Here is a 17,369-nt window from a genome sequence, read left to right as displayed (position 1 = left end):
ACAGTGTGTGTTGGAGCCGACGAGGGAGCGAGCTATCTTGGATCTGGTGCTATGTAATGAGGCGGGTAGAATTAGGGACCTTGCGGTGAAGGATCCTCTTGGAGAGAGTGATCATTGTATGGTGGAGTTTCTGGTGCAGATGGAGGAGGAGAAAGTGGGTTCCCGGACACGCGTCCTTTGTTTGAATAGAGGGGAGTATGGTAGGATGAGAGAAGAATTGGCAAATGTGGACTGGGGGAGTGCGTTGGAAGGTAGGTCTGCTGAGGAGCAGTGGAGGATCTTTAAGGAGATCTTTCTTGGTGCTCAGCAGAAATTTATTCCGATGGTTAAAAAGGACAGTAGGAAGAGAGGTAATAAGCCGTGGATAACGAAGGAGGTGAAGGAAAGTGTTAAATTAAAAACGGAGGAATTTAGAGTAGCTAAGAGCAGTGGGCGAGAAGAGGATTGGGAAAGGTTTAAATGTCAACAAAGATTGACAAAGAAGTTGATAAAGGAGGGTAGGAGAAGCTATGAGGCTGGGCTAGCACTTAATATAAAAAAGGATAGCAAGAGTTTTTATAAATATATAAAAAGGAAGAGGCTGGCTAGGGTGAACGTTGGTCCTTTAGAGGATGAGAAAGGGGAGCTAGTGGTAGGGGATGGGGATATGGCTAAGGTCTTGAATAACTTTTTTGTTTCTGTCTTCACGGAGGAGGACGTGAATAATTTGCCGGGTGTTAGAGATGGAAAGGTGGTAGGAATGGAGGGTCTTAATGACATTACTGTTACTAGAGAGGTGGTGCTCGACAGACTGGAGGGGCTGATTGTGGACAAGTCCCCAGGACCGGATGGAATGCATCCGAGGGTTCTGAAAGAAATGGCGGAGGTGATAGTGGATGCCTTGGTGGTTATTTTCCAGACGTCGCTGGATTCCGGGGAAGTGCCGGAAGATTGGAAAACGGCTAATGTTACGCCGTTGTTTAAGAAGGGTGCCAGGCAAAAGGCGGGGAATTATAGGCCGGTTAGTTTAACGTCTGTGGTAGGTAAAATGTTAGAATCCATCATTAAGGAGGAAATTGCGAGGCATCTTGAAGGGAATTGCTTGATAGGGCGGACGCAACACGGTTTCATTAAAGGGAAGTCGTGTCTGACAAATTTACTGGAGTTCTATGAGGATGTGTCTAGGGCAGTGGATAGAGGAGAGCCGGTGGATGTGGTCTTTCTGGATTTTCAGAAGGCGTTTGACAAGGTACCTCACAAGAGGTTATTGCAGAAGGTCAGGGGACATGGAGTTGGGGGTAGGGTGTTAGCGTGGATAGAGGATTGGTTGTCAAATAGGAGGCAGAGAGTGGGGGTCAATGGGTGCTATTCGGATTGGCGGTTGGTGACTAGTGGGGTGCCCCAGGGGTCGGTGCTGGGGCCTCAGCTATTTACCATTTATATAGATGATCTGGAGGAGGGAACCGAGTGCAGGGTGTCGAAATTTGCTGATGACACCAAGATTGGGGGAACGGCAAATTGTGCGGAGGGTGTGGAGAGTCTGCAGAAGGATCTAGATAGGCTGGGCGAATGGGCCAGGAAATGGCAAATGGAATTTAATGTTGGCAAGTGTGAGGTGGTCCACTTTGGTAGGAAGAATGGTAGGAAGGACTATTACTTACGTGGCGAAAAACTGCAGCAGGCGACGGTGCAGAGGGACCTCGGGGTCCTTGTGCATGAGTCGCAAAAACCCAGCTTGCAGGTGCAGCAGGTGGTCAGGAAGGCGAATGGGATGCTGGCCTTCATAGCGAGGGGGATTGAATATAAAAGTAGGGAGGTCTTGCTGCAGCTGTATAGGGCATTGGTGAGGCCGCAGCTGGAGTACTGTGTGCAGTTTTGGGCGCCGCACCTGCGCAAGGATATTTTGGCCCTGGAGGGAGTGCAGAGGAGGTTTACTAGGCTGATACCGGAGTTGAGGGGATTGAGCTATGAGGAGAGGCTGAATAAACTAGGCTTGTACTCGTTAGAGTTTAGAAGAATGAGGGGAGATCTCATTGAGACGTATAAGATGATGAATGGGATGGATAGGATAGAGGTGGAGAGACTCTTCCCGCTCAAAAAAGACAGTAGGACTAGGGGGCACAGCCTCAAGATAAAGGGGAGGCAGTTTAGAACGGAGTTGAGGAGGAACTTCTTCACTCAAAGGGTGGTGAATCTCTGGAATTCTCTGCCCGTTGAAGTGGTGGAGGCTGCCTCGCTAAATATTTTTAAGAAGCGGGTTGATGGGTTCTTGATAAGAGAGGGGAATAAGGGTTATGGGGAGAGGGCGGGAAAGTGGAACTGAGCCACAACAGATCAGCCATGATCTTATTGAATGGCGGGGCAGGCTCGAAGGGCTAGATGGCCTACTCCTGCTCCTATTTCTTATGTTCTAAGTTTTATCATGAAAACATTATTAAGACTTGGCTGCCTTTCATAACCCTTTATTATCGCTGTGGGTGGGAGCTTTAAGTTCAGTTTAATTGACAGTATAGAAAGGTTAGGTCTTTGAGTCAAGTGTCTTTCATGTGTGGTTATAGATCAAAAAAGTTTGTTTTCATAAGGGATTAAGTAGTTGAAGGGAACTAAATGTATAGGCTGTCATGAATGAGACTTTTTATATGCTGAACTCTGTATTTAGAACTTTATTTCATCTCAGTATATCTCCTGAGGTCTGCCTATGATAGACACTAGGTGCACTGGCATGGAGGGTGGTGGGTGAGGGGCATGATTTGGCATTAACTTGGTGTTAGGGCTATAAAGAGGCATGGGGTGGATAGGGTGTATTAATTAATATGAGGGGTGAATGGGGATGGGTAGGGGAACATGAGTTGGCATTAAGTTGACATGGGGAGTGAAGAGGTGTGAGGGTTGGAGATCCTAATGCTTAAGAAAACAACTGGGGCGCATCCCAGAGAACTGCGATGGGCCTTTTAAACATCTTATCAGCAGCCCCTGTCACCATCTCTGATCTGTGATTGAATGTGGCCGGCCTGACCCCACCTCCCGCATCTTGCCCAGGAGCAAGAACCTTACCATTCAGGACACCTTTACCTGAGGCACATGCACCAAGTTGGTAAATTCCCCGGCTAGGTGCCTCAGGAGAGGAAATCCAGCTCTGGATCTTTGGAAAACTACTGTATTACTATCGATACTTCGTGAGTGTTATCATACCGTTGACTTATGCATTTCTAGGAAATATTGCTAACATTTTTTTGTGACAATATTTAATACAGGAATAATTCTGTGATAGTGATTACTTTGTGTTATACATCTAGGAAAGAATGAGACACCCGCCCAACAGCTCTTTTTGACAAATATTGGGAATATTCGTCTTGAACTGTGCAAGAATAGCATTTCTAAAAAGAGCAGAGTTCTAGTGGTGGAATACGTTGGTAAGATTAAGAAAATTTTAATTAATTCATTTACCCTTTTTAAAAAAAGATACAAATAGTTCTGTCTCTTTTCTTTTACAGAAAACAAAACAAACTTGGAAATTAGACAAAGCGGAGACGTATATTACATTTCAGCAAGAATAAAGGACATTGCAAAAAGTTTTTCTGAAGTGTTACAGAAGTGTGATGAATGTGACTTGGATGTTTTATATGTCCCTGTCCCCAGAGTACCTTTTTCAGGTAATTACCTGATTGTTATCTGTAGTAATATGGAGTAAACTGTTTCGGGAAAGGAAGTCATTTGGCGCAATGGTAGTGTCCCTACTGCTGGATTAGAACTACTGAGCTCAAACCCCACATCAGGACATGTGAGCCAATCAAGGAGCATTTATTATGCAGTTCAACAGGCTTAGAATTAGTGCGGGAATCTTTCAACTACTTCCCCAAAGGGAAGTATCTTGACTGTCTCTAAGAGTCAGGAGGTGAGTTCCTGGTCACAGAATTCCCAGTCTCTGATCTGCTCTTGTACCCACAGTCTTTGTATGGCTAGTCCAGTTCAGTTTCTATTCAATTGTAATGCCCAGAAGTTTGGTGGGGGATTTAGTGATAGTAATGCCATTGAATGTCAAAGAGAGGCAGTTCGAATCTTTCTTGCTGGGATGGTCGTTGTCTGGTGCTAGCATGGAGAAAATGTTTTTTACTACTTAGCGATCCAAGCAATCCAATGTTGTCAGTCTTCCTGTAGATCAACACGAATTGCTTTAGTACCTGAAGAATTGAAAATGGCACTGAACTTTGTGCAATCATCTGCAACTGTTCCCACTTCTGACCTTTGCATGTCAGTAAGGTCATTGATTAAGCAACTGAAGGTGATTGGGTCTGGTACATTACACTGAATAACTTTTGATTCAATATCCTGAGGGTGAGATGATTGGCCTGCAATAGCTATGTTTATATTCCTTCATGCTAGATATGACTCTAACCAGTGAAGAGTTTTCTCCTGATTCCATTGACTTCACTTTTTCTGGGGCTTCTTGATGGCAAGTGCTGCCTTGATATCAAGGCTGTCGCTCTCTTCACATCACCTGCAAACAGAGGTCTGTTTAAAAACCTGTCAGGGATATTGCTTGGAATTATTATTAAGGAGGGGATAATAGGTTCAGAAGGGGAATTGGCAAAGGTAACATGGTTTTGTGAAAGGGGCTCACATTTAACAAATTGATTCGAGCTTTTTGAGGAAACAACAGGGAAGATGGATGAAGGAGAATCTGTAGTTGATGTGCACTTGGATATCCAAAAATAAGTTGATATGCTGTCACATCAAATGTAACTAAAATAAGAGGCCCTACTGTAAGAAGTAAGATATTAGCACAGATAAAGGATTGGTTGCCGATCAGTAAACAGTAAGGATAAATTGATCTTTTTTGGATGGCAAGGTCAGTGTTGGCACCTGAACTATTTACAATCCTATTACCAAAACCTTGCTGCCAGTTCTTGTCAAGGGTTTCCCGGTGGTGAGGATTCCATTCAATAGGAAACCCTCTTGATAATGGTGGGACCATAAGATCCTACAGCCAGCGAACAGTGCGCCACTCCTGCCGCTGCCATACATGCTGCAGAGAGGGTGAAAAATTCCACCCTATATCATTGACTTGAAGGGTGAATGGTAGCTAAATTTGCCAATGACCCCAAGATAGGTAGGACAGTAAATTATCAGGAGAAAGAGTCTCCAAAGATACAGAGATGGGTTGTGTTAGTGGTCAAATATTTGGCTGATGTATTATAATGTGGGAAAATATGAAAATGTCCATTTTAGCAAGAAGAACAGAAAAGTAGTATACTATTTAAATGGAGAGATTGTCTTTTATTTTTCACCTTTATGAAGAAGGATGAACAGGTGAGATCTGTATCCATTGAAGCATAGAAGAATAAAAGACTATCTTATTGAAATATTTAAGATCCTCAAAGGACTTTGATAGTGTGGATACCTCACAGATATTTTCTCTTGAGGGAGAGGACTATAACTTAGGGAGATGATATAAAATAAGAGGTCACCATTTTAAGGCAGAAATAAGGATATGTATTATCTCTAAGGGTTGTTAGTCTTTGGAAAACTATAGAAGAAAGATAGGAAGATGGAGTTGGGATCACAATCAGATCATCCATACTCTAATTGAATGACAGAGTTGGCTTGAAGGGCCTAATGGCTTATTCCTGCTTCTCAGTCCTATGTAAAATTATAAAATCTATATCTACCACTCTACTCTCAAAGCCCTAATCACTCATTGTAAAACAAAGGATTCATTCATGTCGTCTCTGGTTCTCTTTATTTACTCTATCTAAACCCTTCGTAGTTTTAAATGTCAAATTCCGTCTTAGTCTCCTCTGCTCTAATACGAATAATTTCAGCTTCTTGTGCATATCCTTAACCATAATCCTTAAACCCTAGATCCATAGTAGTAAATCTCCTCTGTATTCTCTCTAAAGCCTTCACATCCTTCATAAAGTGTAATTCCCAGAATGGGATAGATAGATGTTTGATTGCCGGCACTGACATTGTAGGCCAAAGGGCCTCTTTCTGTGATGTAAAACACTTGGCAGTGCCACGTTATGGTAAAGTGGCCAGTTGCACACCAAGGAAAGTCAGTTTCTTGACCCCAGAAGTAGATTCTAGGTGACCATGGAAGGAGGCACATGCTGAGGCAGGCTGGTTCAGAGAACGGCCTCATTTCTCTGGGACTTTTCAGTTTTCATAAAAGCAGTTAGGCCCTTTAGCCCTTGCTCCCCCACCCACTCCCCATAGCCCTTCCTACACTCCACATCAACTTATGCCCAATCCATACCCATTCATCTGGTATGGAACTGCTGAGAAAAAAACACCCTTCAGATAGACTGTCTGCAAAACAACTGCTGTTCCTACAATCCTATAGAATTGTCAATCAGGCAGATATTAATGTATCAAACACAGAGGTTTCAAACACTTTATGCCTCTTAATCTCGTCCAGATAAACAATGAGCCATTGATAACTTGTTCTTTATGTGATCCATTTTATTATAAACCACTTAAAAGATGTAAATCGACAATGTCAACAATTCTCTTTTCAAAACTGATTCCTTGCTGAGGGAATGCTTGGCCTGTCTCCCAAACAATCATGCACAATTAGGATAGGTGGAAAACCAGATAGTGCTGGGAGCAGGTGTTGGAGTGGTTGTGGGTTGGGAGTGATTGCAGGAATATGTTAGAATAGGTGACCTGATAGAGGTGTATGAGATGTTGAGAGGTATTGATCGAGTGGATTCTCAGAGGCTTTTTCCCAGGGCTGAAATGGCTGCCGCAAGGGGACACAGGTTTAGGGTGCTGGGGAGTAGGTACAGAAGAGATGTCAGGGGAAAGTTTTTCACTCAGACGGTGGTGGGTGTGTGGAATCGGCTGCCGGCGGTGGTGGTGGAGGTGGAGTCGATAGGATCTTTTAAGAGACTCTTGGATAAGTACATGGGCCTTAGCAAGATAGAGGGTTATAGATAAGCCTAGTAGGTAGGGATATGTTCAGTGCAACTTGTGGGCCGAAGGGCCTGTTTGTGCTGTAGTTTTTCTATGTTCTACGTTAGAGGTGGTGAGACATGAAAGAGATTGTGGAGCAGAGGGTCCTGGTTCAGGGGATGTTGCTGAGGCTACTCATGGCTCCAGAGAATGAGACTGAATGTGGGGAGTAAAGCAGGTTGATGTGAATATGCCCTGAGCCCCACAAGCATTGCTGAACAAGCTCCTGACTGCTGGATCCAGAGGTTCAAGCCCTGAAAAAATGTAATCCTCAGCAATTAAATGTTATTTTGACTGTTATTACTAAGAAAGGAGATTGTGCCTTATTAACGTTTTTAACGATAATGTTGTTGAAAATTACAACATTAATTTGTAATGTTGTACAAAGACACTTTCCCTGTTGCGAACCCTGCTCCATACCTGCCTCCTATAAAACCCTGAAGGTCTAAAAAACCATGAAGCTCTGAAGAAGAGTTTTTTTAATTCATTCATGGGACGTGGGCGTCACTGGCTGGCCAGCATTAATTGCCCATCCCTGGTTGTCCTTGAGAAGGTGGTAATGAGCTGCTGCAGTGCACGTGGGTTGACTCTCAATGCCTTTAAGGGAATTCCAGGATTTTGATCCAGTGACGGCAAAGGAACGATGATATATGGACTCGAAACGTTAACTCAGTTTCTCTCTCCGTAAATGCTATTACATCCTCTGATTTTTTTTTTGTCCCCAGCATTTTCTGTTTTTATTTCAAACTTTCAACATCTGCAATAAAGAACAAAGAACTACCCAGCACGGGAAACAGGCCCTTCGGCCCAACGAGCCCACGCCGCCATCTTAACAAAGCATTTTCCTACACCTACCTTGCCCCGTGTGTATGCTAATGGTACCCCTATTGTAACCAAATTCAGGGGAGAATAATGTAGGGTCAATTTGTTTGCTTTTGTTCAATTAAAACCCAGTTTGGGGCTATGGGGGCAGGGGGTTACATTTTTAATTTTTGAAAATTTAACCTGTGTTTTTGTAAAAATTCCCCCCCTATCTCAGTTGTGTTGGGAACTACATTATTCTATTTTTTAAAAATATCTAACAGGGCTATACTTTTTGCCAGTGTCATCCAGATTGCACCCACTTGATTGTTGCAGGAAAAGAAAGCCTTCTAGCTCTTGTGTAGCAAGTTCTGATTTATAGTCTGATATTTCTGATTTAATCAAATTTGGTTTTAATTATTTGGAGATTTCTCAACATGAATTCTGCTTATAGATTTTAAGGCATTTGCAGAAGGAGTATTGGATTCTGCGTGTCAGTATGGTGAAATAGTACCAGCATCCCATGTACATGTGATAATGAATGATGCCTCGCCTAGCCATGTCCCAATCATTCAAGACGTGTTGGCAAAGATTCAAGCAGGAAAATGTGGACTTTTTCATTCAGTGACAAGTATGTTATTTCTTAAATTGTATAGAAATTGAATATGCAGCTGTGAAGCACCTCGTCTTGAATATCATAATGTGTAGCTACAGGCGATATATAATGGTCTTATTTGCAGAGATATCTTTGATTCCCTCCAAAACAGTTCACGACACATTGAACTCAGTATTTCACATATATGCTTGGGCATAGTGCAGGCCAGTATCCCCCCTTAAAAGGGACTCTATTGCAGAGAAGGGGTATAAAAAAAAGCCCTGAAATTTTTATTAACAAACTTCTAAACCAATCTGTAATCTGGGGTGTATATGCCACTTGGATTGAAGAGAAAAATGGCTTTAAGTCCCAGTTATGGCATTCAAGAAAGCGGTGGGGAAGTGAATAGTGTGCTCTCCTGGAATGTTCATGGGTGGCCTGCATTGAGTAGGTTCCAGCATTGTATATTCACAGCAATCTGAAGATAATGAGCTTCAAAGTTATTAAATTGAATTCAGCAAATCCAGATGTATATGGATTAACACCAGGGAGAAAGCTGGATTAGAAAGCCAACAAATTGCTGCTGAGCTCAAACTGTTTCAGCAATGTCAATCAGGAAAGTCACCCTGCCACCACTGCTTACTTTGCCCTATATGTGACGCCAGTCCATACTAAGTGCTTGATAATGTATTAGAGTGATTTTGCGAGCCATTCTGTTGAAAATAATTTCTACAACTGAGAGGCCCATTGCCACCATCTTAGGGCAACTAGGGAAAGTCATCAAATGAAGCTTTGTTAATTATAGCATAAGAAGCAAGTTTTTAAATATATAAAACTTAGATTACTTTTTTGAAAGTTGTAATCAGATGTGTTTATTTTGTTCTAAAAATTATTGGTTTGTAAATATTTTGTTTCAGAGTATTTCGGGAACTGGCTGAGCGGGAACCAATCCTCTGAATATAATACTACTATGCCACATCATTCAGTAGAGCCTGTAAAGTTTCAAATTTATTCTATGAATGAAAAATATATTCAAGAAGCATGGGCTGATATTCAAAAACTAGCAACTAAAGAACAAATGGAAAAAATATTAGCAGTACAGATACCTTTTGAGAAGTTCACTGAAGAAGACTTGGAAGAAATACAAGAGTGTTGCTCCAGAATGAATGTACATCACTATTTTCACACAGCTGACCAAGGCATCCATTTAGCTGGATGTATAACTGATATATGTTCTGTTCAAGAAGTTATTTTTAAGGTGTGTCACGACATAGAAAAAAGAGAAGTCATGTTGCGTGAAGAAATGTTTATTATGGAAAAGGTGTGCTGGAAATTCTGGGTGGAAGATCATTTGGAAACCTTCAATCCAAAAGTGAATGCTTACATTGAAAAGGCTTACAATGGGAAAGAAAATGAAATAAAACTAAAACTGGATGGACGTTATTGTGTGGTTGACTTTCAAAAATGTACATTGACTGACATTGATGGAAAAACTTATCGCATTGTTCGTAGATGTACTCAGGGTAAGTACTTATGGATTATTAGTGAAAAGTATCTATCCATCATAAGGGTAACTTGCATGTTAAAATATTTTGATATCTTAATTAAAATGTGCAAGTTATGGGTGACTTTGTGGATTCTGATGTATGTTTATAATTTGAAACTCTAACATGCAATTAGTCTGAAAATAAAAATGTTAAACACTTTGACAGAATTTTAATACTTTTCTCTGAAAATGACACAACATATTTTACAAGAAAGATATAAATTTGTAAATATCTTACTCTGAAATAAACTGATAAATTGGGTTTCTATAACCATGGGTGCAGGAGAAAAGCCCTGGGAGTAAATGTGCATGAATCATTTGAAGCGTAGGGCAGGTTGCAAAATTGTTTTTTTTCTGGACTTTGCGGAAAAAAAAGGTTTATGGCTAGATTTTCATCCTGGATGTAGAAGTCAGGGAATTCCTGATGTCACGATCCAGCTTCCAGCTTCGCAATGCTTGTCCAGCGCCTTCCTGGCGGGAAAAGCTCGCTTGGGGCCACCACCTAATGGACTGGGCTCAAGATGGAGAAACTGGTGCTGAGATGGCCGGCATAAAAAGCATGCCTTCAGGCCTTGTGAAGATGACTTTCCATCATGTTGCTTTTGCTACTTTTCTCAATTACCTTAAACTCTACCCTCTTAGTGGTTCTTGAACCTTACACCAATGGAACAATTTCTCTCTATCTGAGAGAGAAAATGTTGGAAAATCTCTGCAGGTCTGGCAGCATCTATAATGGAGAGAAAAGAGCTGATGTTTTAAGTCCAGATGACTGTTTGTCATCATCACTGTAGAAGATACAAAAATCATCCCTTTGAGGATCAAGAGGCTAAACCAAGGGAGGAACTTAAGCAATCAAAATCACGAGGAAAACGGCACTAATAAAACTATTAGAATTAAAGGCAGGCAAGTCCCTTGAATCTGATGGCCTGCACCCTACAGTCTTAAAAGAAATGACTACAGAGATAGGAGAGGCATTGGTAGTGATCTTCCTAGATACTGGGAAGGTCGTACTGGATTGGAAAATCATGGCCTGGACTTTAACTTATGAGAAAAACAAGGTTAATTGCAGCTATTAGTGCAAAAGATTTGAAAGTCCAATGTTTAACATTTGATGATTAGGCTGTTGATTGTAATATTTTGGTTGTTTCCCTGTTTCAGCCATTAGCATTAATGTTTAGTTCCTTGAAGTGGAAAGGATTGTTCTTCGGAATGCCCCTGCTACAGAGGGATAGATGAAAATTTTATAAATAAATTTATTTATAAATTTTTATAAATAAAAACAGGTGAGGAATAGAGGGATACAGGCGGTTGGCTTAGAAAGGACAATGTGATTGTCACAGGCTTGGAAGGCCGAATGGCCTCTTCCTGTGCTGTTCTTTGTTCTTTGACTGTTTTTCAAACTGGAGGCCTGTGACTAGCAGTGTACGTCAGGGATCAGTGCTGGGTCCACTGTTATGTCATTTATATTAATGAATTGGATGAGAATATAGGAGGCATGGTTAGTAAGTTTGCAGATGACGCCAAGATTGGTGGCACAGTTTTCAGTGAAGAAAGTTGTCTCCAATTGCAAGGGGATCTTGATCAATTGGGCCAGTGGGATGACAAATGGCAGATGGAGTTTAATTTCAATAAATACGAGATGATGCATTTTGGTAGATTGAACCAGGCAGGACTTACTCAGTTAATGGTAGGGCACTGGGGAGAGTTATTGAACAAGGAGATCTCGGGGTACATGTTCATAGCTCCATGAAAGTGGAGTCACAGGTGGACAGAGTGGTGAAGAATTTGTGAATATCTTATTCACAAATAAGATATTCAGCATGCTTGGTTTCATCGTTCAGAACATTGAATACAGGAGTTGGGACGTCTTTTTGAAGTTGTACAAGACATTGATCAGGCCACACTTGGAATACTGTGTACAGTTCTGGTCACCATATTACAGAAAAGATATGAGTGAACTAGAAAGAGTGCAGAAAAGATTTACTAGGATGCTACGGGTACTTGATGGTTTGAGTTATAAGGAGAGGCTAGATAGACTGGAACTCTTTTCTCTGGAGCATAGAAGGCTGAGGGGTGATCTTATAGAGGTCTATAAAATAATGAGGGGCACAGATCAGCTAGATAGTCAATATCTTTTCCCAAAGGTAGGGGAGTCTAAAACTAGAGGTCATAGTTTAACGTGAGAGGGGAGAGGTGCAAATGTTTCACACAAAGGGTGGTGAGTGTCTCGAACAAGCTGCCAGAGGTAGTAGTAGAGGCAGGTGCAATTTTTGTCTTTTAAAAAGCATTTAGACAATTACATGGGTAAGATGGGATAGAGGGATATGGGCCAAATGTGGCAATTGGGATTGGCTTAGGGGCTTAAAAAAAAAGCATGGACAAGTTGGGCCAAAAGGCCTGTTTCCATGCTGTTAACCTCTATGACTGTTAAGAAAGAGGAGAGGGAAAAAGGAGGAAACTAAGGCCAGTTAGCCTAACATCTATCATAGAGGAAATGCTAGAATCCATTAAGGAGATAATAATACAACATTTGGAAAACCATAATACAAGCAAGCAGATTCAACATGGTTTTGTGAAATGAAATTTGTGTTTGATGCACTTAAATAGAATTTTGAAGATGTAGCAAGCAAAGAGAATAAGGGGAAACCTGTAGATGTGGTGTACTTGGTGAATCTTTGGAATTCTTTACCCCAGGAAGCTTATGGAGACCAAGTCCTTCAATAATTTCAAGGTTGAGGCTGATTGGTAGAGGAATTAAAGGTTTTGGAGAATAGGCAGTAAAGTGGACATAGTGAGTGTTAAACCATAAGAAATAGGAACAGGATTAAGCCATTTGGCCCCTTGAGCTCCAAATTCTCTGAGACCTTAATTTTATTTTAAAGAGCATAAGTATTCACCAATCGGAGAAAAGACTGATCACCTTTTCCCTCTTTTTCACACAATTTCCTGTTTCACCAACCTCCAGCTGCACTCTAATGCAGAAAGGCAGCACTGAACAAGCCCTCCTTATATAGCCCTTATATACATATATAGTCATGATCTTACTAAATGGTGGAGTAGGCTTGAAGGGCTGCATGGCCTACTCCTGTGCCCATTTTTTATGCTCATTTTGTAAGGTCCACATCAAATGTTACTTCACAAATTAAGAGCTCATGGTGCTAACATATTGGAACATAGAACATTACAGCGCAGTACAGGCCCTTCGGCCCTCGATGTTGCGCCGACCAGTGGAACCAATCTAATGACCCTCTAACCTAAACTATTCCAATGTTATCCATATGCCTATCCACCGACCATGTGAACGCCCTTAAAGTTGGTGAGACCACAACTGCTGCAGGCAGGGCATTCCTCGCCCTTACTACCCTCTGGGTAAAGAACCTACCTCTGACATCCGTCCTATAATTATCACCCTTTAATTTAAAGCTATGTCCCCTCGTGTTAGCCATCACCATCTGAGGAAAAAGGCTCTCACTGTCCACCCTATCCAATCTTTTGATCATCTTGTATGCCTCAATTAGGTCACCTCGTAACCTTCTTCTCTCTAATGAAAATAACCTCAAGTCCCTCAGCCTTTCCTCATAAGACCTTCCCACCATACCAGGCAACATCCTGGTAAACCTCCTCTGCACCCTTTCCAATGCCTCCACATCTTTCTTATAATGCGGCAACTAGAACTGTACGCAATACTCCAAGTGCAGCCGCACCAGAGTTTTGTACAGTTGTAACATGACCTCACGGCTCTGAAATTCAATCCCTCTACCAATAAAAGCTAACACACCATACGCCTTCTTAACAACCTTATCAACCTGGGTGCCAACTTTCAGGGAGCTATGCACATGTACCCCGAGATCTCTCTGCTCATCAACACTACTAAGAGTCCTTCCAATAGCCCTACATTCTGCACTCCTGTTACTCTTACCAAAGTGAATCACCTCACACTTTTCCGTATTAAACTCCATCTGCCACATCTCAACCTAGCTCTGCAGCTTATCTATGTCCCTCTGCAAACTGTAACATCCATCCTCACTGTCTACAACTCCTCCAACTTTGGTGTCGTCAGCAAATTTACTAATCCATCCTTCTACACCCTCATCTAGGTCATTTATAAAAATGACAAACAGCAGTGGCCCCAAAACATATCCTTGAGGTACAGCACTTGTAACTGAACTCCAGGTTGAATATTTCCCATCAACCACCACCCTCTGTCTTCTATCAGTTAGCATGGATACAGGATTGACTACTTAACAAGAAGCTGAAAGTGAGGATCAATGGGTTATTTTTCCAGTTGACACAGTGTAACTAGTAGAGTGTCACAGGGTTCAGTGCTAGGGCCACAAATCTTTGCAATCTATTTTAACGTCTTGGAAGCGTGATTGAAAATATGGTAGCTAACTTTACTGATGGCACAAGTGTAGGTCGGAAAGTAAATTGTCAAGAGGACCCGAAGATCTCCAATGGGTTGCATGGGCAAAATTTGGCAGATGAAGTATAGTGTCAGAAAATGTGAACTTGTCCACTTTGGCAGGAAGAACAGAAAAGCAGTATTTTAAATGGAGGGAGACTGCAGAATTGTATTGCTCAGGAATCTGGATGTCCTAGTATATCAGTCACACACTGTTAGTATGCATTTTCAGCAAGTTATTCGGAAGGCAAATGGAATATTGTTATTTATTATGAGGGAAATCGGGTATAAAAAGAAGTGTTGCAACAGCTGTCCAGGGCCTTAGTGAGACTGCATCTGGAGTACCATTAAAACCATTAAAGAATGATATAATTCCATTAAAAATGTCCATAGAAGGTTCACTGAACTGGTTCCTGGGATAAAGGGGTTATTTTATGTAGAAAGGTTGAGCAGGCTGGGCCTATGACTATTAGCATTCAGAAAAATGGTGGGGGGGGGGGTTGATTTAATTAAAATGTATCAGATCCTGAGGAGGCATGGCAGTGTGTTTTTCCTTGTGGGGGAGTCTAGAACTTGGAAGGATCAGGGAGCAGGAAACGACACTGTTTAGAAATTCAGGGCCTCCCATTTAGGACAGAGATGAGAATTTTTTTTCTCTGAGGGCCGATAATCCATCCAATTATTTTCCCCTGAAAGCAGTAGAAGCTGCTCGAGAGTCCTAATCCTTGTGACTTGAAGAATTTTCAACTAATGGGCTTTTTCTCCTATCAAGCTACCTAGCTTTTAATTTTCTCTTTGTAGTTGTGCTTTATTGCTTAAAACAAGCATAAGCAATAGATTGTTGATTCAAATTCTGTTTTCATTTCAGATGATTTTCCAGATACCTGGGACATTGGAGAAAACCAAAATACATATTCTGAAATACAACTGAAACCTGATTCCTCAGAATACCAAGAAGTAGCTCAATGCTTCAAGGATACATTGGATGACTATGCTACTAGACAAACATTCAAAATTGACTCAGTAAGCATTGATATCCTTTCCCAAAAATGATTGCAAAATAATTCAAATGTACAAATGTACTCTGAGGCCAACTGTAAAGATTTAATTAGTGTTTGGCTTGGAAGAGGAATATTGGTATAGGTTCCTGCTACTAATGGCACTCAATGTCTGCTACTGGAAAATGCATAACATTTACCATATTCTTAAAGTATACTTTGATTTATATTGGATATGTCAACTTTTACTGGCATAAAAATTAGTCTATTATTTTAGTTTAATCAAAGAATTCTGAACTATCATTAACTATCTTAACTATTCTTAACTATCATTAGAGATAGTTAATCGTGAAAGCAGAAGTTGGAGGGAGTTGCCTTCTCAATATTGACTCTGGACCTCATGACATCTCATAGCATCAAATCCAACACGGGCAAGGCAACCTTCCACTGATTATCAGGTAGCACATCTCTTTTGGCAAATGAGTCAATGCTCCTCCATGTTGAACACCACTTGAAGGAAGCATTGAGGGTCGCAAAGACACAACGTACAGTGGGAACATCAATGTCCATCACCAAGACTGGCTCAATACATAAGAACTAGGAGCAGGACTCCTCGGGGCAGGGGCCCTTTGGCCCCTCGAGCCCACTCCACCATTCAATAAGATCATGGCTGATCTTTTCATGGACTCAGCCTGTTCACCACAACCCTTAATTCCTTTACAGTTCAAAAATTTATGTATCCTTGCCTTAAAAACATTTGACAAGGTAGCTTCAACTGCTTCACTGGGCAAGGAATTCCACAGATTCACAACCCTTTGGATGAAGAAGTTCCTCCTTAATTCAGTTCTAAATCTGCTGTCCCTTGTTTTGATTCTATGCTGCCTAGTTCTGGTTTCATTTGCCATTGGAAACAACCTCCCTGCTTCTATCCTGTCTATTCCCTTCATAATTTTACCTGTTTCTATAAGAACCCGCCTCATTCTTCTAAATTCCAATGAGTATCGTCTCAGTCTACTAAGTCTCTGCTCATAAGCCAACTCTCTCAACTCCAAGATTAACCTAGTGAATCTCCTCTGAACCATCTCCAATGCCAATATACCCTTTCTCAAGTGAGGAGACCAAAATTGTACACAGTACTCCAGGTGTGGCCTCAGCTACAACATGACCTCGCTGTTTTTAAACTGCACTTCTCTGGCAATCTGTCACCACTGATGGGACTGGCTGAGTCCTAAAGGGCATAACTGCTAGACTGGGACCATGCAGGTATTGAGGGAACCAACAAGATCTTTATAAGAATGGTTCCAGGGATGAGAAACGTCAGTTATGAGGATAGACTGGAAAAGTTGGGACTTATCTTGGAGAGAAGGTGGCTAAAAGGAGATTTGATAAAGATGCTCAAAAATCATGATGTGGTCCATATTGGGATCAGTGCCATAGGTAAGGAAAGGGATGAGGTCCTGAAAGCAGATTTTAGTTAGTTGGGAAGGGAATTAAAAAGTAGGACCTCAATTACTCCCAGTGCAATATGCTCACGAGCATAAGAATAACAAAATCTGAGGGGCTGGACAGAGTAAATAGGGAAAAATTGTTCTTGCTTGTAAAATTATCAAAAATGAGAGGGCACAGATTTAAAATGATTTGCAAAAGAAATAAATGTGATATGAGAAAAAACATTTTCACACAGCAAGTGCATGGATCTGGCATGCACTGTCTGGAAGTGTGGTGGAGGCAGCTTCAGTTGAGACGTTCTAGAAGGTGTCAGATGATTACTTGACCAGAAGCATTGTGTAGGGGTTTGAGGAAAAAGCAGGGAATTGGCAGTTAGTCATTACGCTCAAACTGAGAGCTGTGTTCAACAAGAAACCCTTGTCCCAGGTCACAGCCAATGACATCAACATCCCATCTTGCAGCCCTGATTGGGGCAGAATCAAAGAATCCCTACAATGCAGAAGGAGGCCATTCGGCCCATCAGATCTGCTCCAACCACAATCCCACCAAGGCCCATTCTGGTAACCCCATATATTTACCCTGCTAATCAGTTTGACACTGGGGTCAATTAAGCATGGCCAATCAAAGCTAACTCGCACATCTTTG

The 17,369-nt window shown here is 41.5% G+C and overlaps 1 protein-coding gene across 2 annotated transcripts in view; it reads left to right on the top strand.

Moving 5' to 3' along the window:
- The window catches only part of LOC145358603 (protein mono-ADP-ribosyltransferase PARP14-like), a 61,667-nt gene that overhangs the window by 37,776 nt on the left and 6,522 nt on the right, over nt 1-17,369 (top strand). For both annotated transcript variants that reach the window (XM_080212811.1, XM_080212800.1), the window contains exons 10-14: nt 3,276-3,392; nt 3,474-3,632; nt 8,189-8,365; nt 9,247-9,852; nt 15,146-15,300. In XM_080212811.1, the coding sequence (XP_080068937.1) occupies nt 3,276-3,392; nt 3,474-3,632; nt 8,189-8,365; nt 9,247-9,852; nt 15,146-15,300 (1,214 nt within the window). The remainder of the gene's footprint in view (nt 1-3,275; nt 3,393-3,473; nt 3,633-8,188; nt 8,366-9,246; nt 9,853-15,145; nt 15,301-17,369) is intronic.

Source organism: Carcharhinus amblyrhynchos, chromosome 2, assembly GCF_965287045.1.
Source record: "Carcharhinus amblyrhynchos chromosome 2, sCarAmb.v2.hapA, whole genome shotgun sequence".
NCBI classification, from domain to species: Eukaryota; Metazoa; Chordata; class Chondrichthyes; order Carcharhiniformes; family Carcharhinidae; genus Carcharhinus; species Carcharhinus amblyrhynchos.
This window is presented reverse-complemented; position numbering and strand designations above follow the sequence as displayed.